This window comes from Monodelphis domestica, chromosome 1 (assembly GCF_027887165.1).
Source record: "Monodelphis domestica isolate mMonDom1 chromosome 1, mMonDom1.pri, whole genome shotgun sequence".
Taxonomy (NCBI): Eukaryota; Metazoa; Chordata; class Mammalia; order Didelphimorphia; family Didelphidae; genus Monodelphis; species Monodelphis domestica.
Window position 1 is genome coordinate 539,446,380 of NC_077227.1, and position 25,489 is coordinate 539,471,868.

General features: G+C 33.2%; 1 protein-coding gene across 7 annotated transcripts in view; it reads left to right on the forward strand.

Annotated features, from left to right (window-relative positions):
- Positions 1–25,489, forward strand: part of KIDINS220 (kinase D interacting substrate 220) — a 148,569-nt gene that overhangs the window by 31,743 nt on the left and 91,337 nt on the right. For all 7 annotated transcript variants that reach the window (XM_003339645.4, XM_056813332.1, XM_056813333.1 and 4 more), the window contains exons 5-14: positions 3,636–3,734; positions 4,752–4,853; positions 5,494–5,592; positions 8,060–8,257; positions 13,945–14,043; positions 16,038–16,136; positions 16,780–16,878; positions 22,010–22,187; positions 22,771–22,935; positions 25,123–25,302. In XM_003339645.4, coding sequence (XP_003339693.1) covers positions 3,636–3,734; positions 4,752–4,853; positions 5,494–5,592; positions 8,060–8,257; positions 13,945–14,043; positions 16,038–16,136; positions 16,780–16,878; positions 22,010–22,187; positions 22,771–22,935; positions 25,123–25,302 — 1,318 coding nt within the window. The remainder of the gene's footprint in view (positions 1–3,635; positions 3,735–4,751; positions 4,854–5,493; positions 5,593–8,059; positions 8,258–13,944; positions 14,044–16,037; positions 16,137–16,779; positions 16,879–22,009; positions 22,188–22,770; positions 22,936–25,122; positions 25,303–25,489) is intronic.

Genomic DNA, 25,489 nt, shown 5'->3' on the forward strand with positions numbered 1-25,489 from the left:
TCAGTCTTAAAATTTGTCTAAATCATGCAGGAGAAGCTATCCAGTTGCAAAAACTATATAGAATTAATTGCCTATGTGCTTATAGGGAAGCTACCAATGAGACTTCTCCAGTATTAACATAGTAACATTGCATAAATACATTAAAAATGTATATGAACCCAACACTACCTCTTCTATAGTCATGCATACCTTAAAACTTGATTATGATTTTTCTTATGACTTTGAGAATCCATTTTGTGATCCATTTACTCTAATAAAAGAATGGGATCATTGAAATGCTGTAATGGCATGACTGGAACCAGATGGCTTTAAATACTAGATCTGGAAGAAAATTGAACCAGTAGGTCATATTTTAGCCACTCTTTTTAATATATCACTGTAATAGATTATATTGGAGGGTATATTAGATGGATACTTGATAACTAATGGATCAGGTAGTTATCTTTTGCCTACCCTCCTCCCTTTTATACCTCCCTTCCTCCCTCTTCCAATCTCCCTTCCTACCCTCTTCTTCCCTTCAGTTTTCCCTTCCCCCTTCTTCTTCAGTTCTTCTAAGTTACTCAGAGTGAGCTGTGAAGTTTCAGAGGAAATACTCTTTTATCTTCTTTATCTCAAGTAAGGGTTTATTGGGGGGAAACAGGAAAGATAGAGGATGAAGGTAAGAGGGTTGGAGGTTTCCCTATTATCTACAGTGAGTCTTAGGTTGGAGGATATTGCGAGAAATGGCAATTCAGTCACTACCATGAAACAGAGCTAGTCAGAGAGAGAGATATATATGGACTATTGTCCTTCTTCTTCTGCCTTCAAATCAGCCAGGTCACCTCCAACTAGATTATCCCAAGTCCCAGAGATAAACCCAGCTTCTTCCTTCAAATTCACCACCATCAGCCAAAAAGCCCTCAGCCAAGTCCCAGAAAATCAGTCACCGTTGGCTTGGCTCCAAACTGCTTTTCCCGGTAACATTCCAAACGGAATCTTCATTTGACTGACAGCTGACCCATGTCCAGCTTCTGTCCTTTGCATGCATGCCTCTACCACAATCACACAAATCCAAACCTATCCCGAAGGAGTATTTATTTAGTTTCCTTCATATGTAAAAAGGTAATAGGAATAAGTCCTCCAATTGTAGACCTATATCCCCTAGGTAACATAATGGTTAAGGGTTATGCTTCCATCCTGTCTAAAAGACTCATTGTTTGGAGTATGAAAAATGCATGTATCGGTAGAAATTAAAAGGACTTTATGCCTGCTGATGGCAACATTATATATATGTATATATAAGAAATATATATGTGTATATATATGTATATATGTATAAAATAAAATTTCCTATTGCAGTCTGTCTTGGATGAAGGCAAACATAAAAGTAAAGTGTTTAGGGTAACCTGGATCTCTGTTGAAAACACTGGACAATATAAATGAAGTTGTAGTATTACCACAGGGGCAGGATTGCCTTTTAATTGGACTAAATGTGTGTTCTTATTGATAGACAACTGGGAGAAGGGGCTCCTTTCTATACAATTTAAAATACAGAATCGTGGGACTTCAGTAATATCTGAAGAAAATTCTCTTCTTACCTTGAAATTCCCATGGGGATTCCATATCACAAAGTCCACCAAGAATGTAATAACCAATATAACTATAGACTTAGATCTTATGGATAAGTCTAAATGACTCTTTGGCAAAAAATAGATACAGTAAATGCTTTAATCTTTTCCTTCATCTCTTTCCACCTAAAGAATAATCTGGTTCTCAATAGTACCCTCAAAGTCTTAAACAAATCAACTTTTTAAAAAAATGCTGAGATGACTACATCTCCCACTAAGAGTTAGCCTGTATCTCTATAAAATGGGAGTGGGGAGGCACTGAACCCCACACAGCAGACATCAGTCAGGTAGTTCATGTAATGAGGCTTCTGGCATCAGCTGATCTTAGCTGGCTGGCCCCCTGTTCTCTTAGCAACACAATGAGAAATAGAATCAAACATGACCCTCAACCAAAAGACCTGGCTATTTACTTAGATGGCTCCATGGAAGAAAGTAATTGATACCAAGTCTTTACTATGCATAACTTCCTGATAATTATCACCTAAAATTTCAGTTGAATGGAAAATAAATAACTGTCCTTGCTTTGTGACTTGAATGAAGGTCCTGTTGGTCTTGAAGGAATGGATAGGAACTTGAAATAAGTACTGAAGTATTATTTTAAACAATGGCTATTCTGCAAACTTGACCAGAATAAAGTATACTTAGTTACTTTGATAAATGCAAGATCAGTCTGAGGTATGGTAGCCTGATGAAGAAATTGGTGGTACAGGACTGTTACCAGATGGAGAGGATATAACCAGTAAGGCCATATGCAGAATGAATTCTTGTGAAAATAGTGAGAAGCAGTTGTGATTCCTTATTAATTTATATTCAGTGTTTTGTGATATTTTCTTGTGATTTATTTAATAAAATAATGCTCATTTTATTTAGATTTAATATTATGCTCTTACTGTTATCAAGTATTTGATTGTTTAACCCTGTAAAATGTAATAAACATGATTGAAATATCTGTAATCTTTAACCATTATTATTTACAAATGCTAATAGTTCACCTTTTATTACTGTATAGATAAAGAAACTAAAGCTTTGGGAAGCAAAATTATTTGATCAGGTTCAAACAGTTAAGAAGTGTTAGGATTTGAACTCAGATCAAGCCTAATGCTTTTTTCATTACAGTCTTCTCTTTCCCCACAATCTTAAATACCAGAATTACTGGATAACAGGAGTATTTGTATCCATGCCACTGAGCACCCAGCAGACTCTTAATAAATAAATGTATAAACTTAATCTCCTAAAGAACAAGATATTCTTTTAGGTATGGAGGGTTTAAAGAGATCATTCCAAAGTCATAATATATAGCACAGTGTCTTGAAACATTCCACTGTAAGGAAAAAGAGAGTCTAAAGATACTGCATCCTGTTAGCTAAAATGATGTCATAGCCTGTTATCTTCAAAATGTCTTTGGGAGCAAGGAGAATACTATATGACCTAGCTACTCAGGAGGGATCTGCAGAGCTACCAGCAAGATGTCTAGATAGGTGAGTAGTGCTTGATGAAATCAAAGAATCATGAGCCCAACAAGACCCATTAGTTAAATTCTGTAGTGGAGTGCTTAGGTCAAGACTATAGAACTAGAATAAAGAGAGGCAGTGGAATGTAATAAAAAGTATCTAGATTCTGAGTCAGAGTACAAGGGTTCAAATCATAGATGTGCTTCTTATAACAGTGTAACTCTGGGCAATTCGCTTGATATATTTGGACCTCAGATTTCTCATCTATAAAAAGAAATGGTTGAATTAGATTACCTAACCCTTCTATTTCAAAATTCTATTACCTATAAAACCCCAGTATAATTATAATCCTGTCAGTAGACCTAGTTGTAGATTTTGTGATAACCTAAGGAATATCATTTCAATTCTGCATGGTGTTATACTTCTTTTTATTTACTCTTCTACCCCTTTTCACCATCTTTAGAATTAGTGGTATCTTTATATTAAGTACTTTTATTTCATGGGCTGTGGAATTATCATATGATAAATCTCTGTGGGGAAAAATAGAAGTTTTAATCATTTTCTTTGTTTTCTTTAGGGAGGATGGACAGCTCTTATGTGGGCATGTTACAAAGGCCGTACTGAAGTAGTAGAGTTGCTCCTTTCAAAAGGTGCCAATCCAAATGTCACTGGACTGGTAAGCTTTCATTAAAAATCATTTGTAAAAATAAACAATTATTTTTCTCTGGAGTATTAGACATTAGAGTTTATATTTTCTATTACATACAAATAAATGTTGATGAAATAATTATTCCATTTAAGAAAATTTCCTCACAGCCACAGAACAGATAGATTGCTAAAGATTATCATGAACAAGTGATATTGAAAATTTATTTTCTCAGATTATTTGCTCCGTATTTTTAGCAGCGATGATGATGATACACCTTTAATGTTATTTGTAAGACAATTATAAAAGTAAAATGCTACTATTTTAAATAGTAAGTATTCTTGCTGGTCATGGTGGCACATACTTATAATCCCTGCTAGTAAGAATTTGGAATCTGTGTATTGCTTGAACTTAGAACTTCTGAGCTGCAGTTGGGCTAAAGCCTGTTGGGTGACCACTAAGTCTAGCACCAATATGATGAGCTCGTAGGAACAAGAGAACAGCATGCTGCTTTAGTTGGGAAAAACCAGCTTAGGTTAGAAACAAAGCTGGTCAGAGATTCTCTGCTAATGAGCAGTGGGATTCTATCTAAAGCATTTAAAAAATACTCATAAATTCTAGATACCATGTCAAATATTAGTGGAATTTAGTACTTCTGTACTATGAATGTTATTTTAAAGTTATTTTCAAAGTAAGTTATTTGAAAGACTGGTAAAGAGAGCTTTCACATTCTTATGACATACCTAATAAACTAGTTACTTGAAGTATACTTGGTATGTAAAATTCTTCAAGGTGATTATATATTCTTCATTTTTATTAACAATTTAGACTATTCCTCAGTAAAATGTATTTGTCGGGGGGGGGGGGATATGAAAGAGATTTAATTTTTGCTTTTTTGACACTTATTTTGAGTATTTTTGATATCTGCTTACTAATTGCATAAGTATTTGCTAAATAGAAATGTAAGACCATTAATGTACAAAATATATAACTATATAAGGTGACTTCTTATGTCTAAGATTTTCTTTTATGTTTTTAATGTTTTAGCAATACAATGTATATCCAATAATTTGGGCTGCTGGACGAGGTCATGCAGATATTGTATATCTGTTACTGAAACATGGAGCTAAAGTCAACTGTACTGATAAGGTAGGTTTATTTAAGGGAAACATCTAATCAGTTTAGATTTTCTATTAGGACCCTCTTGGTATATCCAAGCAAAGTTCAGGGAGAACTGGCTTTGTTAGAGAGTCTTCATTTCTATTGCTCATGAGCTTTTGGTTGATAGTCCTAAAGAAGAAGTCACTAAACAACAACAAAAAAAATTCATTTGGCAGAGCACAATGCTACCTTACAGGTTTCTTTGGAGAGACTCATCACTGTGGATCCAAGTTTTTTTTCCATGTAGGCCATAAATTCTGCCATTTGTGTCTTCTTAACTTCTTTCATAATTTCTTTTAAACCATTTGGGAATATCTTCCATGTTCTCATAGGAATTCTTAGGGTTCTGTGTTTCATGGCGTGTTGATTTAGTTTCCTGTTCTCGAGATATTTATTTAGGGATGCTATAGTTTTTTGGATTCAGATGATAATATAGAACTCAATTGAAGCATGAATTTGTATGATTAAAGTAGTGAAATGAAGTTCTAGTATTGACATGACAACTAGTATTAAGTTACAGAAATTATTTCCAAGTATGATTTTGATAAAAATGTGGATTTTTTACTGATGTTAAATATATGTATATATATATATATAATATTTAATATACTTTAAATTTTTTTTACAGTTTGGAACTACCCCCTTAGTGTGGGCTGCACGAAAGGGCCATTTGGAATGTGTTAAATACTTACTACGCATGGGAGCAGATGTTGATCAGGAAGGAGCTGTAAGTTGTGTGTGTTTTTTGTGTGTTTGTGTATGTGTATGAATGAAAACTGAAAAGCCATAGCATTTCATTTTTTTATTTATTCAGGGAGAAAGGTGATTACATTTTGGGCAGTGAAAATAACTATAAATTAGATGGAATTAATATGGAAAGAAGTTTCCTTTAAAATAGTAACATAGTCCCTTACTTACATGTTGCATTTAAAATTTTTGCATTTAGGGTTTTTTAATATAAATATTTTTCTGAGCTAAAACTAATTTTAGTAAATGGTAAAACTTAAAAGTTTCCACGTCAAGCAGAAAAATAATTCAAATTATTTTCAAATCCATAGTTTTTAAGATTTTTTTGTTTGTAGTATACAAAATAACTACCAGAACCATAAAGAAGATATAGAGTAACCTATTTTATACCTTACAGTTTGTATACTACATTAAAAGACTTTCTTAAATATTTTAAAATTAATGATATATTTATGCTTGTTAGCATATGGCTTATGTTCCCTCTTGGCAAACAGAGCAAACGTTATCAAGGAATCAAAAGTAAAGCTTTTCAATATTTTACATTAAAAAGTATAACAACATATGTCTTGATTATATATTATGTGACAAATATTGTGTGCCACATAAAGAGGAATTTAAGATAAAATTTTCCCTTGAGGTGTTTTAATTGGGGTATATGTTTCATAAATAGTATAAATCACCGTGTAATGAAATGCTAAAAATGGTTGTTAGGGAGAGTATAGGTATAGTGCTATAGGATTTTACAGGAGAAATTACCACTCTTTATCTCCCCCCACCCCCAGCTACAAGATTACAATAAGGATAATTCACTACACTGCCTAATTCCTTGATCAGGGTTAGCGTCTTTAAGGTCATCTTCCTACCTACCCTAAAGGAGGATAAAGTTCTAAGAAATATAACATGATTTTAGGCAATGGCAGTAACCATTTGTTTCCTTAAGCCTTTGACTGCTTAATTCAGCAAGCATTTATAAGATACTTAGTATTACATGTTACTTTGTTAGTATCTGACAATACATGGTTAAATAGGGTAGACTTTGTAATAATAAATGAATATTTTACATAATTATTGATGATATTCTATAGTTAGTGACTGCTGAAATGGAAGTCAGAAGACAGAATGATTTTTTAAATTGAATACCATTATGGAATTTGTTGATTCCATCCTCAGTTAAGTGATTTGCTTTCTGGGAGTCACACAGGTAGGAAACATCTGAAATCCAATTTGAATACAGAACCTCCCATCTCGAGGCCTGACTCTATCCACTGAGCCACTTAGCTACCTCCATTTCATATATATTTCTTAATTGATTCTTGAAACTTAAGATCTAGGTAATTATAGTAGCAACCCATTTTTATATATTATAGGTTTATAAAGTGCTAGCTATACAAACAAATTAGATAGAATCCTAAGGACCATAGGATTTAGACGAGTTCAGAGATAATTATAAGAAACTGAATAATTCTTCCTAAGGTCTTACAGGTAGTCCAAAGAGGAAATCACAGACCCTTTTATGGAAATTTTGTAACTTGAGGGAGTGAAATTAAAACCCCCTGGAGACAATATTATACCTTTTTTGGTTTTTTAAGAGTCAAAGGTCAAAACAAAGTGCTTTCCTTATAGGTTAGGTGCGTGGTGGGAGAGACAATAATTCATTTAGAATTTAGAGAGCCTTATTTTAGAAAAAGTAGAATTGCTGAGATGTGTTGGCTAATAAAGTTTTTAAATTAATATGAAAGATAAAATGTATTACATTTATTGTTAGTTTTTCTTAATGTGTTTTGTAAAAACATGGCATTAAATTTGAAATTAATAATGTATTTTTGATTTTTACTTAGAGCAGTATATTGTCAAATCTTAATTTATGTTTTTTTTTTTAAACCTTTACCTTCTGTCTTAGGCAGAGGAGTGGTAAGGGGTAGGCAATGGATGTTAGGCTAGGTTGCCTGGGGCCACATAGCTGGGAAATGTCCAAGGCCAAATTTGAACCTAGGACCTCCTGTCTCTAGGCTTGGCTCTCAATCTACTGAGCCACCTAGCTGCCCCCTTGATTCATGTTTTAAAATAATAGTTTAGATTGTTATTTAAAACTTAATTATATGATAAAAAAATAACTTGCATTATTATATATTAACTCTTGAACTGCATGGGTAAGAAGAGGTAATGAGACTGTTAGCCAAAGAAAATTATAGAATCTTAAGAACTGAGCATTTAATTTCATTATTATTAGTAGATAGGTTGTAATTCCTACATTAATGAGATCACAAAGCCATTGGCATAGCTGTAGTATTTCTTCTGATTTTTAAATTTCCTTGAGCACTTTAATAGTGGGGGGGGGAAGGATTGTTGTCAGGTTTATCAAATTTTTGATAATAATAACTGTAAAAATATCAGTGGTCTTTTTCAATATGCACTAATAAGCTTTCTTTCTCTCTCTTTTTAAAAAGAATTCAATGACTGCCCTTATTGTGGCAGTAAAGGGTGGTTACACACAGTCAGTAAAAGAAATTTTGAAAAGGAACCCAAATGTGAATTTAACAGATAAAGATGGAAATACAGCTTTGATGATTGCTTCAAAGGAGGGACACATTGAAATTGTACAGGATTTACTTGATGCTGGAACATATGTGAATATTCCTGATAGGGTAAGTGGATCGTAAAAATTTCTTCCCAAAGAGGAATATGTTAACAAATGAAGTTGATTAGAAAATGTCTTACATATCTGTGTTACATATTCATGTATTCTCAGATACTCAGTATATATATGAATATTGCTATCAGTTAGCAAATTTCTTTTAATTCATTTCAATTCAGCAAGGATCTGTTAAGTTTCTACAATGTACCAAACTTTCACTAGGTTCTGGGGATATAAAGACAAGCAAGAACCAGTCTCTTTCTTTGACAAGCTCGTAATCTACTGAAAGAAACAAGCATATGTGCAGAAAATGCAAAATTGTTTACTTCTTTAAAATCAAAATATGATTTCTTCATCTTAGGGAGCTCCTAGAGAGGAAAGCCTCTTTTTTTGTACAAATGGGAAAATTGCAGATAGAGAGTAGCCTGGGTGCACTGAGAGTTTTAACTGACTTGTCCTGAGTTACAGTCAGTTTGTAAAAGTCTAAAGATGGATCTTCTACTACTATGGTTTCTCTCTCTAAATTCAGTGTTTATTGTCATTTAAAAACACATTTTAAAACTGATACTATTAAAACTATTCAGTTTATGCCAAAGTTTGTGATTTTGTTAAAGACCTTATGTATTAGTATATGATGATCCTTAATTATTTTTCTCACTTTATATCACCACAGAAATCAACAATTTAATATTGATTGCTCTCAATCTAATAGTTTAGTTTAAGTGTCCTAATCCTAGATTTCCTTTCATATTCTTTCCATCTTATGGCACTGATATGAAATTTGGTTCCCTCTAGAAAACAACACATCTTTTGTCTTCCCATTACAGTATGGGGACATTCCATCTTATGCCCCTGATATACTGGGTCAAGAGAAAGAATAGATGCACTTTCTATTCACTGCCACTTCTACACAGTGTGTTCAGCAACTTTTCTTACTTTTAAGTAAGTTTTTGTTTAAGTAAGTGTCTGTTGCAGACACATAGTAAAAATTCTTGTTCAAGTACATTAGCTTCCAGATCTTTCTCTCTTCTTTTCTCAAGGTGCTTCTCAGATACTAATTTGGTTTACAGTTTTCTTCTCTACTCTAAATCTTACCCTCTTTCTGAGGTATTTCAGTATACATATTATTCATATAATCTTGAACACCATTTTTAAGACTGAGATTTTCTTTCCAACTTATCTACCCAGAGGAATAGTCACATTTCATCAATCAGTTTCATCTATGATTTTCATTCTAGATTTCTTTTCTCTGAGCACAACTTGTTTATTGCTCCCTAAATTTCACTTCTCTTAAACATATGCTTTATTCTTACAAATCATCCAGCCCCTCTAACCTTTCCTGTTCTCCCAATCTATCATCCTCAACTTGGCCTTTTCGTTTCATAGTCTGGATCTCATTGTTAATTCTTTCATTTGATATTTTTACCACCCTCATAATTCCATATTCATTTGTCCCTTCCACTCAAAACTCTAACCTGGACTCAAAGCATTCTCTTTATTTCTTTTAGCACGAATATTCTTGACCTTTTTCAGCCTAGTGAAGCCTATGGACTCTTTTTTTTTTAATATTTTGTTCAAATGCTTGAAATTATGAAGGAATTACAAAGGATCACAAAGGAAATTAATTTTTTTCAAGTAAAGTTATCAAAATATTTTAAAAATTCAAGTTCATTGACTTGGGTTAACAACTCTTATGCTATTATGTTCTTGAACACTACTAGAAAAGGTATTATAATAATCTGGGTCTGCTGTAGATTTATGTTACCAATAAAGCTGGGCCCTTATTGCTTCATGGTAATCTTTTAGCTTTTTCCTGATTGACTCCTTGCACACATTCCACAGTAACTCTAAACAAGCTTTCTCTTCTTTCCTTAGGCCACCTATGCTAGCCCTAACTCCTCCCTTAAATTAGAGTACTTCATTGTCTACTGAGACACCAAATGGACATGTTCTCTTTCAGCAAACCTACACCATTCCTTATTCTTTTCCTGTGGTCTTTTATGGCCCTTCTTACCAAAGTTAATCCTTTATATGCCTTTGGTATTATCTTCTCTTATCTCTTTTGACCATTCTCTTTCCTGAATCTTACATTTTTTGTTATTTACTGATTCTTTCCTTGCAGCTCAGTGTCAGGAATAGTGCACTGCAGTTTGGAAGACTTGAGTTTGAATTCTAACTTAGATACACTTAATCTCTCTTATCATTTGTGTCCTGATCTGTAGATAATGTATGTAATATACTTTGTTAAAACGCTATATAAATGAGTTGTTGTTTTTGTGACACTTTTTACATACATCATCTGTCCTTAACAAACGTCCTCTTAACCTTGCTGTCTCAAAGCATTATCCTATGGCAATTCTACTTTTACAATGAGATAATTAGGAAAAGTCATCAGCTGTCATTGCCTCCATTTCCTCACTTCCTATTTACTTTTCTACCTCTGTATTCTAATTTCTGCCCCTGACACTAAACTGAAACTCCTCTCCAGGATAGCCATTGATCGCTTACTATGTTTCCCCTCCCTCAGGTCTTATTTATTATAACCACTCTTTAACTTGGCTACTCTGTAGCACAATAAAAATTAAGATCCCTTAGATTAGTGATGGTGAACCTATGGCATGTGTGCCAGAAAGGGCATGCAGAGCTGAGTGCTCAGGCCACTCTCCTACCCCTCTCTACACATGCCTCTCATCACCTACCTCCTTGTCCAGCAGCCCAATGGGGGCACTTCTTCCTTCCCCCATGAAGGGTAAGGTGGCAGCCCTGCTCAGCAGGGTCAGGTGGGCCCCAGCACTTGGTCCTGACACTCTGTCTGATGGGTGAGGGGGTGGCAGGCCTGGTACTCCATCTCTAAAAGGTTCGACATCACTGCCTTAGACCATTGTAATAGCCTCCTAATTGATCTCCCTGCTGTCATTCCCTCTGTTATCTCCAATCCACTTACCATATAGTTTCCAGTTTAATATTCTTAAATCATAGGTGTCATCATGTTAATACTCTACTTAAAAATCTTCTATTACTTCTTTTTACCCCTAAGTGCAGAGGAGTTCTTAACCTGGGGTCTGAAAACTTGTTTTAAGAAACATTTTGATAACTATTTGAATATAATTTTTTTGGTAATAATGTAAATTTTATATTATCCATTTAAAAAAATTCTGAGAAAGAGTCCATAAGTTTCACTGTAGTTAAAAGGGGTCTGTGACACAAAAAAAGTTTGGGAAAAATGTTTTCTCTAGGTTAAAATAGGTAAAAATTTGCAGCCTAGAATTTAATGCCCTATGTAATCTGACTCTCATTTACCTGTCTGTACTTAACCTAATTTTACTTACTAAATGTTATGTTTCAACTAAACTAGACAGCTAGTCCCTTTCTAAATGTGGCATCGTCTACTTGAGTATCTATTGATACCAAATATTTTTATCCGCTTTTAATTTTTACTTTTTTTGAGTGGTATGGGGGTACTTGCTCTCTGCCTTTGTCAAAGGAGCAATATTTGGACATATGGTTTAATTACTGTAGAATATTTCCATTAGACCAACTCCCTCCTATAAGGAATTGATCATTGTAAGGGAATAGATCTGTTCTGCCCTAATTATGCCGATTGTAGAGAATACTGAAATCCTGAGAGAATACTGAAATATCAAAGAAAAAGGGCTCATGCCAGGTTGGCTATTAATAGTTTTTATTAGGGTTATTAGATTAATTGGAGGAGTTTGTTCACAAGAGCCCAATCCTCCTGGGAGGCAGCAGAACAAAGTGACATTGTGGATCCCTTCACCAACACCAGACTGGGTCATACCAGATGTTATGTAGAAACAGAGCAAAGAAGGGATAGGACCAGAGATGGCCCAGGATCACATGGAAGTTCTTCTTTAGGATGGTTAGAACTTTTTTTTCTGTTTACATTTACTCAGGGTAGTTTACATTCTCTGTGGAATCATAGGCCATGTTCTTCACAGGTTTTGGCTACTGCTGTACAACAGCTCATCTGTAACTTATATCCTCTCAGGAGCTTGGGATGGCTGATAGGTTAAATGTCTTGCCCTTGATCACATAGCTAATAATGTGTTAGAGACAGGACTTGAACCCTGATATTCTTGATTCCAAGATCAGGCTTTTCTTTACTCTATACCCTGGTGTCCTTCTCTGCTCCTAGAGACTAGATAATGAGTTTTGTTAGAATTGCATATCAAGTAAGAATAAGTAGATTCTGTGCAGACAGTTTAATAAACACTACTATGAATTGGTGCATGAATCTGGGCACATGGACTTTGTGTCCCCATTAGGCTACCTACAGGACTTCTTTTGTTGTGGTTTGTCTCCTGGTTCTTGACAGTTCTGGATAGTTGACCTTGTCATATTGAAGTCTAGGTAGGTGATTTAGCACTTGGATTTTAGTTTAGATGAGCTATAGGGAGCTTATCTAAGGTAGTTTTTTGTGCATTTTTGTCTCTATTCTCTTTTAAATATTATATAATATATTAGTCATAAAGAGTAAGGATGGGGACAGCTAGTTGGCTCAGTGGATTGAGAGCCAGCCCTAGAGACAGGAGGTCCTGGATTCAGATATGATTTCAGATGCTTCTTTGTTACATGATCTTGGGAAAGTCACTTAATCCCCATTGCCTAGCCCTCACTACTCTTCTGTCTTGAAACTGATATACAGTGTTGATTCTAAGACAGAAGGTAAGGGTTCTTGAGAGAAAAAAAAAAGGTAAGTCCAGCTGACTCTTTTGGGTAAATCTCTTTGAATTCTTTTTATCATTGTGGTTCTAAATTTTCATGTGATCTCAATGGACAACTCTCATCACTGAGTCAACGTTGTCCTGAAATCACACAAAACTCATAAGTTAGAAAATTAATTTATTAATCTTCAGTATGGGATATTTCTGTCACAAAAAATTCTTATTTCTATTCTGTTCTTCAGGGTATTCTTTTCTCAGTACCAGAATAGTTGAGAGATCCAAGTTAATGATCAGAAATTATATTCTGAATGTAGTTATGAGGGCAAAAGGTAGTAAGATAACTATATAAGGAGTATTTTCATCAGAATGCATGGTAGCCTTCTAAGAAGTTACCCTTCTCAACTATGGGGTCATGGTGTCATGGTGGAGGGGAAGGGAAGAAGCATTACTCCTTGAACCGGAACAGAGTCACACTGACTGGGTGTTATTGTCTAACTCATTTTCCTAGATTTCACAGTGACCATTACCTTCTTTTTTGCACTTATCATTGAATCATTATTCTAACATTTTTTGATCATACTATAATTTCTATAATGACAATTTGCCTTTCCCTAACACATTCTCTGGTGCTTCATTGTTGCACAGGTAGTGTTCTGTAGCAGCAAAAAGTAAACTAGTAGGATGCAAACTTCTGCAGGTTCTTACAAGGTGAAAAAGCTTGGAATGTCTGACTTCCAATAAGCAATCTTGCTAAGTTTAGAGAGGCTTATAAGAAGGTTGTCTGCCATCTACTGTTTTTTGCTGAAAGTATGTTATAAAACTCAGTTACTAAGACATGGAGCAATTTCAGTCTACATTGGCAAAACTAGTACCTTGACCCAATGAAATTCTAAATCTTTTGAAGCACTAAAGACATATCCTTTGCTCCAAATTATTTTTAAGAAAGTATGATGTTTTATTAAATTTAAAATCCCAGTTCATTCTTTCTCATAATTGATTCATTGTTTTTCAGAGTGGGGACACTGTGTTAGTTGGTGCTGTCAGGGGGAGTCATGTTGAAATTGTTCGAGCCCTCCTACAGAAATATGCTGACATTGATATTAGAGGACATGTAAGTCTAACTACATTATTTTTAGTTGAAATATAAATGTGATGTTTTGACAAATATTTACTATTCTAAAACTTAACATTTTAACTTATAAAATCTAGCATATGTTTTATATACTTTAGTTATTCTAAAATTTCTTGAATCAGGGATAGGATTAAAGCTAGGACTTGTATAGTGCCATGTTGCATTTTTATCTCAGTGCTTAGGATACAAAGATTAAAAAAACAAAAAAACAATCCATACTCTAATGGACCATACAGTTTAATGGGGGATATAACATGAAAATATAAGATACTTAAGGTGGAAAGAAATCTTAAAGAAGAAAGCTCTAGCAACTGGAGGTACTAGAACAGGCCTCTGGCAGAAGGTTGGATTTGAATAGAGCCTTGAAGTGTACCAGATAAATGTAAGAAGTAGAGCAAAAGAGATGGAACATTCTAGGCACAGGGGACAGCCATTACAAAGTTATAGATGCAATCCTTAACAATTTGAGTTAGGCAATATAAGTAGACCAATATGACTAGGGAGTAAAGTGTTAGAAGACAAGAAAAGTAGAAGGGAGTCAGGTTTGAGGAGCTTTATTATAAAATGGAAAAGTTTCCATTTGATTCTGGGGGTGATAGGGAGCACCTTTAACTCAATTCAGCTGGGGAGTGGCCTGAATAGACTTATATTTGGCTTTGAAAAAACTTCCTTTGGCAGCAAGATGGAAAGATTGGAGTGGGGAGAGACTTGACACATGAACAATTAAAAGTTATTCTGATAGGGTAGGTAACAAGCGCTAAAGGTCTCAAACTAGAATTGTCATTCTTTGATGTGAGAGAAAGGATATAGGAGAAGGTTAAGAAATTCTAAGATTTGACAAAGGATTGGCTATGGGGAGTATCAGAATGAGACTGAAGTGAGAGGGAGGATGGTGGTACCCTAAACAGTAGTAAGGAGTTTGGAAATGGGGAGATTTTGGGCCAGAGAGAGAATGAGTTCTTTTTCAGATATATTGAGTTTGAGGTATCCAGTTTATGTCTAGTTGTAGATGTCCAAGAGGTAATTTACCAATGAGTTCAGCAAAGAAGTTAAGACTGGCTCTGTGGATATGAGAATCATTTGGCTATGAGTGTGGAATGAAAAGAGAATGGGATATGGGACTGAGCCTTTGATATCTCCCACTGTTAGTGGGTGTCATATGAATGAAGGCCTAGCAAAGGAGGCTGTAATGGAGCTTTCTCTTAGATAGGGAGAGAACAGTGACACAAAAACCTAGAGAGAAGAGTGTCCATCAGGAGTGGATGGTCAGTAGAGTCAAAAGCTACAGTAAGGTCAGGGAGTTATCAAGATTGAAATAGGCCAGTAAATCAATTGATAATTATTCAGTAAACATTTATAGGCACTATGCCAAAGCTTAAGCATTAGATTTGGAAATTAAGAGATTATTGATAACTTTGTAGAGAGTTATTAATGAATTTAGAAATCAGCTTATAAAAGGTTTAAAGAGATAAGAGAAGCTGTGGAGGCACTGTTGACAAATTGTTTTCTTAAGTTTATTTGCCAAAGGTGAGAGAGATATAGGATGATAGTGAGTGGGATTAGGTAGATCAAGATAAGTTTTTTTTTTTTTTTTAAGGATTAGTGTAATGGGTATGGTTGTAGACAGTAGAAAAAAAGCAAGTAGGCAAGGAGAGGGTGATGAGGAAGTGTAGAAAAGGGAGTGGGGACATTTTTCTGGAGAAGATGGGTTAGGCCACTTATTAGCTATATAACTATAGATAAATTATTTAGCCTTTCCTTGACTGAATTTTCTTGTGTGTAAAATGACAATAACAACTATGGCACCTACCTTATAGGATTGTTGTTAGACTCAAATGAAATGATGTATGTGATATATACCTTAAAGTGAGCAGTTAATAATTCTACCTTGAATGCTGTTAATGATACTTTTATAATTCCACAACACCATTTTTACATTATGTTTCATATTAAAATATTTTCTTATTTTGTAGGATAATAAAACTGCTTTATATTGGGCTGTTGAGAAAGGCAATGCAGCAATGGTGAGAGATATCCTGCAGTGCAATCCAGATACTGAAATATGCTCAAAGGTATATGTTCAGCTTAATAAAAATTCAAATAAAAGTATAAGTATTTATTTCCATTGATCTCTTCACATCATTATAAAAAAGTTCATAGTTTTTTGTAGATTCCTCTTATGATTGAAGGTTTTTCATTAAGTACTATTCTAGTGAAGATAGTCTCAATTTGTTCACAATAAATTATGATTAATATCATGGAAACACATAGTGGAGATTTGCACAGAACTAGATTGGCATTAGTGGAGACAATGCCCCTATTGATATGGAAACAGATATATTTGAATGTTTGAAAGTAAATTTGTGGAAGGTAGATAGGTTATGAGGACACAGCTCTGGTCTGTTCAGTTTTCAAATTTGCATATTATTGTATGTAACTTAAAGTACTTCAACTCAGCAATATTAATATAATAATGAATGTAAAATTAATTCCATGCAACTGAGATAAAGGAAAGTTTTTATTTAAAAAGCATTCAGGGCAAAAATTAAACATCAGACTATTTAAAACTAAACTTTGTTAACCAGATATATTTCTTATTTTAGGATTTGTAAATTCTTTAAATTCTTAACATTTGAGTATAATTTGTTTTTTTTAATACCATTGTTAATTAAAGTTCTTAGTTTGGTAAACATAAAAAAAAATCTTTACTTTTAGGATGGTGAGACACCACTTATAAAGGCCACGAAGATGAGAAATATTGAAGTGGTTGAACTTCTCCTAGATAAAGGAGCTAAAGTGTCTGCTGTAGATAAGGTAAAAAAAGAAAAAAGGCCTAACTCATACCAGTACTTTCCATGTAGAGGTAACGTTTTGGATGTCAGTAGTTGGTTTAACCAGTTTTGTCTGTTAAGGCTCATAAATGTCAAGATCTAATTTTATGGAGAAAAGAAATAGTTTGGGTGAATATTTGTAAGATTTCAAAATTATATTCACTTTTCAGTTGGTATTAGTATGTTGTGTCAAAAAAGTAGGGCACTAGTATGATAAAAATCTCTTTTGAATTTCTTTTATATTAGTTGTAGTAGTCTACCATTGGATTAATATTTAAACTTTCTACTTTAGTGTAGGTCCTATAGATATTGTGTTCCCCTGGGATAGCATTCAAGAACCTAAAGCATTGAAATGGTACTTTAGTAGAGAATGTATGTATTACATTGAATAAGTCAAAAGTGTCAGAGAACATTTAAAGAGCATTTTATTTGTGAACAAGTCATGTATTAAATATAATTGTTAGCTAGTCATTAAAGTAATTCCTTGGAGTCTTTCATAAGTATCATTTTGTATGTTACTTTGTATACTAAGAACATAGTAAATGCTCTGTAAATACTTGATTAATTGAATAATTCATCAGCATGTTAGTTTTTTCAGTAAATATTTCCTCAGTGCTTGTGTAATGTGTATTTGTCACTCTGCCTCAGATTCCCTTTCTTTAAGATGCATTTCAAACACCATCTTCTGCTTAAAGTTACCTTTCCCAGTACCCTCAATTTCTAATGCCCTTCCTTCCAAATTACCTTGTATTTTATTGCTTTTTAAGATGAGTGTTTTGTTGTTCTTGTTGTTATTTGTACTTTTATTCCCAGTGAAAAATGGAGTCTGGGACATAGCAACTGCTGAACAAAGAGTCATGGATTGATTGATGGTTTTAATCCTTAATTACTTCAAAATAACTGGAAATATTTGCATTTTTATATCTTTAGTACAGGAAAGTATGCAATAGATGACATCTGAATATTAAGATTTTAAAAATTCATTAGTTAGAGGTATTATTTTTTGTCCTAGAAAAAAAAAACAGAAAAGGCATTTGAGTTTGTCCTTAGAGGATGGTTTACTTTAAATTATAATAGGGAAAGATAGATCAGGGCATGAATGTGCACAATCCAGGTAGAATGAACAAGAGAAAGATATGAAAGCATGGTGTATATTAAAGGAAAGGTGAAAGTAGTCTAAATTTAGCTATTAAATAACTGAACTTAAAATTGTAGAATAGCATTTAATAATTCTGGAAAAGTAGATTTGTACCATATTTGTGGAGGGTCTTGAAGACCAAGGGATTGAATTTAGAATTTATTTGGTAGACATTGGTTTTTTGAAGAGAGAGGAGATGTAATCAAATTGGGGGCTCTAGATTCCAGGAACTATTTGACCCAGAGTTCACAGTCTTGTTCCAAGGCAGTCAAGAAAATAATTAAGTGAGCATATATATCAAAATATTCAAAGCAGTACTTTTTTGTGGAAACATTAGAGAGGCTATTTGCAGTAGTCTAGATGTGAGGTTATAAGACCCTGAAGTAGCAGAATTAATTGCAGAAATAGGAAGGACTTTGTGGTCCTCTAAATCTGGTATTTCCTTTGCCTCTGTCATCTTCTGTTACTTACAGCAAATTGGCTCCCCTGGAATTGTATTCTCTACTTCCCTTCCTACTTCTCTGAATATTTATTTCACTGACTCCTGTTTGAGATATTGTGTACATGTTATCTCCTTGATAATATGTGAACTCCCTAAGGTCATGGGCTATTTAATTTTTTTTCTTTATATCTCTAATGCTTACTGTAGTGTTTAGCCTGTAGTAGGCATTTAAAAAATATTTGTTGGTTTTTAGTAATTCTTTGCCCTCTGTAATACTTGGCCACCCTCCCCCCCAAAAAAACACCCCACCAACAGCAAAAACCCTAAAATTTGTTTTTTAGATCTTGTTTTGGATTTTTTTGGGGGAGGGGGTGTCATTTCTAAAGAACTCTGTCAATGAAAGGAATTAGAATTTTGAAAGTAGTTGAAAAGGAGCAAGAATATATATATATATATATATATATATATATATATATATATATATATATATATATGCCCTTTATCTAGCTGCCCCAAGAATATATTTTTAAATTTTTAAATTATTGGAAAGATTTAAATATATTTATAAGGAAAGGGAAAAGAACCAAAGAGGAAAAGAAAATTTGTAAGATAAAAACTTATAATAAAAACAGAGAGGGATTAAGTGGAGTAAGGCTCTGAAAAAAAGATTAGAAAAGATGAAAACCAGTGAACAAATGGAAAGAAAATATTTTTCTGTTAAAGGAGTTAAAGATTAAACTGGATATTTAAAATGGATATTTAAAAGATTTTAACTAAATAGGGAAGGATGATAGATGAATTGAGAAGAATACAAAGAGCTTTTGCTTGATAATTTCAGTAAAGTAGGAGATGAGTTCCTATATTGACAGGAATTTAGGTTAGAATCATTCATTTGAGAAATATGGAAAAAGTTTGAAAGAGCTAATGTATGGATGTGATACATAATAAAGAGATGACTAAAACGATTTCCAAGTAGCAATGGAAGCCTGTTTAAAGTTGGATAACATTAATCTGCAGCAGATCTAGTTAACATATTTTCTAGGCTTTGATACAGCATTTCTAGATTTCCCAAGAATGAAATTAGAGAAACAATAGGATGAGAATTATTCAAGTAATTAGCATAGAAAGCATGACAATCTCAGAAAATAAAATTGAATGTGCTATAAAGGAAATAATAAAAAAAAGGAAATTCTGGTGTAGGTAGCTTTAGAAGTGGAATTTACCAAATTTAAAGAGGAATTAATTCCTATTGACCCCAAGATTATTGTCAAAGACAAAAAAGTACTCTACAAAATATCTTTTATAAGACAATAAGCAGGGCTAAACAGAAAAAGAGACATGTAGATCATCACTAAAGGATACTGATACAATAACTTTCAGTAAAATTGTAGCAAAAAGACTAAGCAATATAGCCAAAAAATTATTTTCTATGACCACGTTAGAATTATCCAAGAGTGCACTAATAGTTCAACATAATGAAAACATAGTAAAACTAAAACTGTATGCTTATATGAAGAGATACAGAAAAGCTTTTCTTCTAAACTCTCCCTTCAAAAGCATAGGTATAGAAGGTCTAATCTTTATATGAGTAGAAGTATTTATCTAAAATGAAGAATAGCATTATTTGCATTGGAGAAATACCAGAAACTTTAATAGTAAATAACAAGTATAACTTAAATATGTGACACTTCTCATCTTTGTTATTTTATATAGTTCTATATGTGTTCTAAATATCAGCAAGAGAAGTGAAACAGAAGAATTTTAAGTCATAAATACCTTCAAAAATATGACAAAATATCCTTATGTTAGAAGATATTTATTTAAAAAATTTCACTCAGCAAAGAAATTTATTAAGACATTGCTTTTAGTAAAGTAACATTATGACAAATTAAAAAATCATTAGTAATTTTCTGTAGTAGTAGCAAAACCCAAGAAATGTTGCTAAGAAAAGCCCATACAAAATAACTCCAAAATGCATAACACACCTGGGAGTTATTCTACCAAGACACACTCAAGGCTGTAGATATAATTACAAAGAAGTCTTTATTTATACAAAGAAGTCCAATAATTGGAAGAATATATAGTGCTCATGTTTGAGAAATGCAACAGTGGAAAATATTATAAAAATTGATTTATAATTTTAGTGCTATACAAGTCAGGCTATCGAGGTGTCATTTTATAGAAGTAGATAAAATAAGATTCACTTGAGGAATAAAAGTTTGGAATCTTAAAGGAAATGATGAAAAAATGTGAAAATGTTATAAAAATGTTATAAAGCAGTAATTACAACAATTGAATCAATATTAGGTAAATCCACTAAACTAAACTACTTTGTAAAAAAATAATGTATTTGACTAAAAACTGTTTGGGAAAGCTGGAAAGTAATTGATCAATAAATAGATTTAGACAGCCATCTTGATCCAAGTACCCAAATGAGTACCTGATTTAAGTATTAAGAATATATCATAAAAAGTACTGTAGTAAAATAGAAGAAAGTAATTTTATGCCCTAAGGTAGTGGGAGAGTTTTTAAAATAATCACAAAACATAAAATAAACCATTTTCATCTTTAAAATTGAAATACTTTTGCACAAACAAAATTAGTGAAATTTATATAGAGAAATTGCATTTGGAATAAAATATTCACATAAAATATCTACAGTAATGGCCATTGAAAGTATATAGGGAATTAACACACACTTATGCCCTTTCGTAGCTGATGGTCAAAGAATATTTAAAAAAACAGTTCTCAAAAGGAGAATTACAAAGCATTATTAACCATATCTGAAAGATTGCTCCAAATTACTATTAATGAGGGAAACATTTAAAACAAGTTTCCATCTGCCCTGAAAACTAGAAAAGATAATAAAAGCCAAAAATAGTCAGTGTTGGAGGAGCTGTGGGATGACAGACATGCTAATACACTATTGCTAGAGTTGTGAATTGTCCCAGCCATTTTAGAAAAGAGCCTGAAATTTTGCAAAGCAAGTGAATAAAATGTAATCTAATTTTTAAAAAATAATCCTTCTTGTGCCAGTGAGAAGACCTGGAGAAAAAGTGAATTCTCTTTGAACAGGTAGAGGTAATAAAGAAATATAAAATAATGATAATACATATATAAAACACAGTGTTTTATATCAATGTAATGGAATATGAGAAACAATGACAATGAGGAATTCAGAAAACTATGGGAAGACATATACCAATTGATACAGCATTATGGAATCAGAAAGACAAAATATGTAATGACTTAAAACATTGTCAATGGAAAGAAAACAAAATAGTAATGTACTCTAATCTAAAATACTATTCTTGGCCCCCTAGTTGGATTTTCTTTTACCTTTTTTAAAAGTTCTGATATCTGAAATGGATAGGGAGGAGGTCTGGCAGTTGAGAGATTGTGACTTAGTGTAGATAAAAAGGATAATGATACTTTTAGCTAATGTTGGCTGTTTTTTGCTTAGTTTGAATTTGTGAGCTTAGATTGTGAATTAAAAATTGTGAAAAAACCTAGCTATTTGTCATGATTTTATAGAAAGGAGATACTCCTCTCCATATTGCTATTCGTGGCAGAAGCCGGAAGCTTGCAGAACTTCTTTTAAGAAATCCAAAAGATGGACGACTGCTTTATAGGCCAAACAAAGCAGGAGAAACACCATACAATATTGATTGTAGCCATCAGAAAAGTATTTTAACTCAAATATTTGGAGCCAGTAAGTATAGTGTTTTATGTCTGAGTTTATTTTTCTTATGAAATACATCTCCATTATTAAAGTTTATAGTAACCAAATAATTTAAGGAACGTGTGTTTATGTGTGTATGGATTGATAGACTTTTAATAGATCTGTCGATTTACCTATGTTATATTTACGCAATAAAAGTTCCCAAACTATTTTTACATTATTATATACCTGAAATAGATATTCTGTGAAATAATAAAAATGCAAGATTTTAACAGGGAAAAAGATAAATGTTATAAAGTAAATGTTTATGTGTGGCCTTTTAAATATATTAAGGAAGTCTTAAGCACAATTTGTTAATATTTCTAATAGATTGAGAAAACAATTTTAGGTCTAAGGGTTCTAAAAGCCCTTTCCGTTTAATTTCTTTTTTTGATATATGTTTCTTTAGGCTTAAATTTTAATTTTTTTTTAGCTTTTTTATGTTACTTCTTTTATTTGAAAGATAATTTTAAAAATGTTCCTTGATTTTATGAATCAAAAATATTTCATATCACTTTCAAATGATGCAAGGAAAAGTCACCTATTGATAATTGTGTGATATTTTAAATTACAGGACACTTGTCTCCTCATGAGACAGATGGAGACATGCTTGGTTATGACTTGTATAGCAGTGCTCTGGCTGATATTCTTAGTGAACCAACCATGCAGCCCCCAATTTGTGTGGGATTGTATGCCCAGTGGGGAAGTGGGAAATCATTTTTGCTCAAGAAACTAGAAGGTAAAGTGATTGAAGTTATTTTTATATGTTTATGTTTTAAGAACACAATTCCAATCATTTCTTATGTAGTAAGTTTTTAGATTATCATTTGAAAAATATTTTTAAAGTAAAATATTATATGTACGATTTTGTAAATCTTGTTATAACAATCCCTGTTGTAGCATCCCAAGTCCTGGGCTTACCTGTACAAAATTCACTCTTTGGGGATTGGCCTCAAATTTTATCTCTTGAGATTGATGACTGTTTTGTATCTCCATTGTTTTGGTCTATGAAATTACATATATATCTATATCTATATCTATATCTATCTATCTATCTATCTATCTATCTATCTATCTATCTATCTATCTATCTATCTATCTATCTATCTATATGTAGAGAGAGAGAGAGAGAGAGAGAGAGCGCAAATAGTAGATGCTTAATAAATGTTAATTGACTGACCTTTTTTTTGTCCCCATCTAGAGTTTATTTTGAAACCTCATAATACAGCTTGTGCCTAGGTTCTCAACAGTTTGTGTGGTTAGCTTGAAGGCAGCAAAACATAGTAGGCACACTATGGCTTTTTTTTCACCCCATAGAAAATGTAAAAGCATGTATAAGATTCACAATGACTCATAAACAGGCAGTAATTTTCCCTCCCTTTCTATTATTTCCTTTCATCTGGGGACCTATATAGACCTCTATGTGGTACTACCTGAATGGGATGTACTTCCCCTGGGAGAGGAATGAATTTGAAGTTTTACTTAAGAGAGTCACCCTTTCTCCCATTCTCAATATTCTGGTTACCCTTGCTTTTTTCCCCATGCTATTCTATAAAGGCCTGTAGCTATATGAGCCTGAGAACTTGAACTTTCTCCAGAAGGGAGTGAATCTGGGGCTCTTACAGAATCATTCCTTTCCCATCGGAACTGTACCATTAGAATAATTTATGGGAATAGCAGATGACAAAGTCCAGGTTATTGCTTCTCCATATAAAAAAGTTCAATCCTTTGTGAGTCCTCAAGCCTTAGAGTCAGGTGTGTGATCTTCAGTCCAGGAACTCTTGACATTCCTCCAGAAGACTTGAATTCTGAAACTGACAATAGATTTTTCTCAAATCACAAAATATTGTTCCTATAGCTTAAGTGCCAACATCTCCACTTCTGTTCAGGAGATTCTCTAATATGACTCCATTGACTTCCACAGCCACTTGGTTAAGAGGTCCCACCACTATATCTTATTGCTGTGACCAGGGAATCCCTGTGCAGTTGTAGGTGTGGATGTGAGAGCATCTACAACTAATTGTACATAGTTCCTCCATTCTTCCTTCCTTTAATCTCAATTTTCCAGTTTGTTCTTAAGTCTCTTTTTTTTTGGTACATGCACAGCTCTCACATAGTAGCCTGAACCAATCAAATCATCTTGTAATATTATGATTTAATCATCTATCCTCAGTAAGCCAAATGAGTTGACTAAAAAAAGCATTCAGCATGCATTGCCCCCAGATGTCCTTGATCTGCTCAATTAAGGTTTCATAAATAATGCCTTACCTCTACAACCCAAAGTAGATCAGACAATCATGGTGTCATTTATCTCTTATTGAAATAAATGGAGACATATTCAATTATGAAGTAGACAAGAGTGCTTATGTGGAATTATATGCATATTAAGGAGTTGGGAAGTTTATCTCAAAAAAATGCAAAGTAAAGCTTTAACCTAATTGGCACATTTGCATATACCTTGAGGGTGCATTTTTATTTTTATGTTTTTTAGCCCTTACCTTCCATCTTGGAATCAATACTGTGTATTGGTTCCAAGGCAGGAGAGCAGTAAGGGCTAGGCAATGGGGGGCAAGTGACTTGCCCAGGGTCACACAGCTGGGAAGTGTCTGAGGCCAGATTGGATCCCAGGACTTCCCATCTCTAGACCTGTCTCTCAATCCACTGAGCTACCCAGCTGCCCCCCAGGGTGCATTTTTAAAAAGTTATTAGATGACAAGTTTTTGTATTCAAACTGTTTTCCCATAAAATTACTTGAGGAAAGAAAAGTTTTATGTAAAATGAAACATAAAAATTACTAAAATGTTGTTATTATTCTGATTTTTTTAAAAAGTGTTTTACAAATATTTTGAAAATATTAGAAATTCAAAATGACATTTGCAACTGTCAGTTTTTATTCTTAAGAGTTTTTATCCTGTTTCCCTTTCAGATGAGATGAAGACTTTTGCAGGACAACAAATTGAACCTCTTTTCCGTTTTTCATGGCTTCTAGTATTTCTTACCCTGTTGCTTTGTGGAGGGTTGGGTTTATTGCTTACTTTTACTGTGGACTTGAAACTTGGTATAGCAGGTGCATTAAGTCTCTTGGCACTCCTGTATATATTCTTTAGTAAGTCATTGCTTTTATTTTTTCACATGTTGAAAAATATGCCAGCTTCATTGTTTTACTTAATATGTTTGATATTTTGATTTTTTAATTAAAAGTTAAAAATACTATTGCTAGAAGTATAGCATACAAATAAGAGTATGAATGGAATGTTTAACCACAAATTACATATACTTAACTTTTTTTTAAG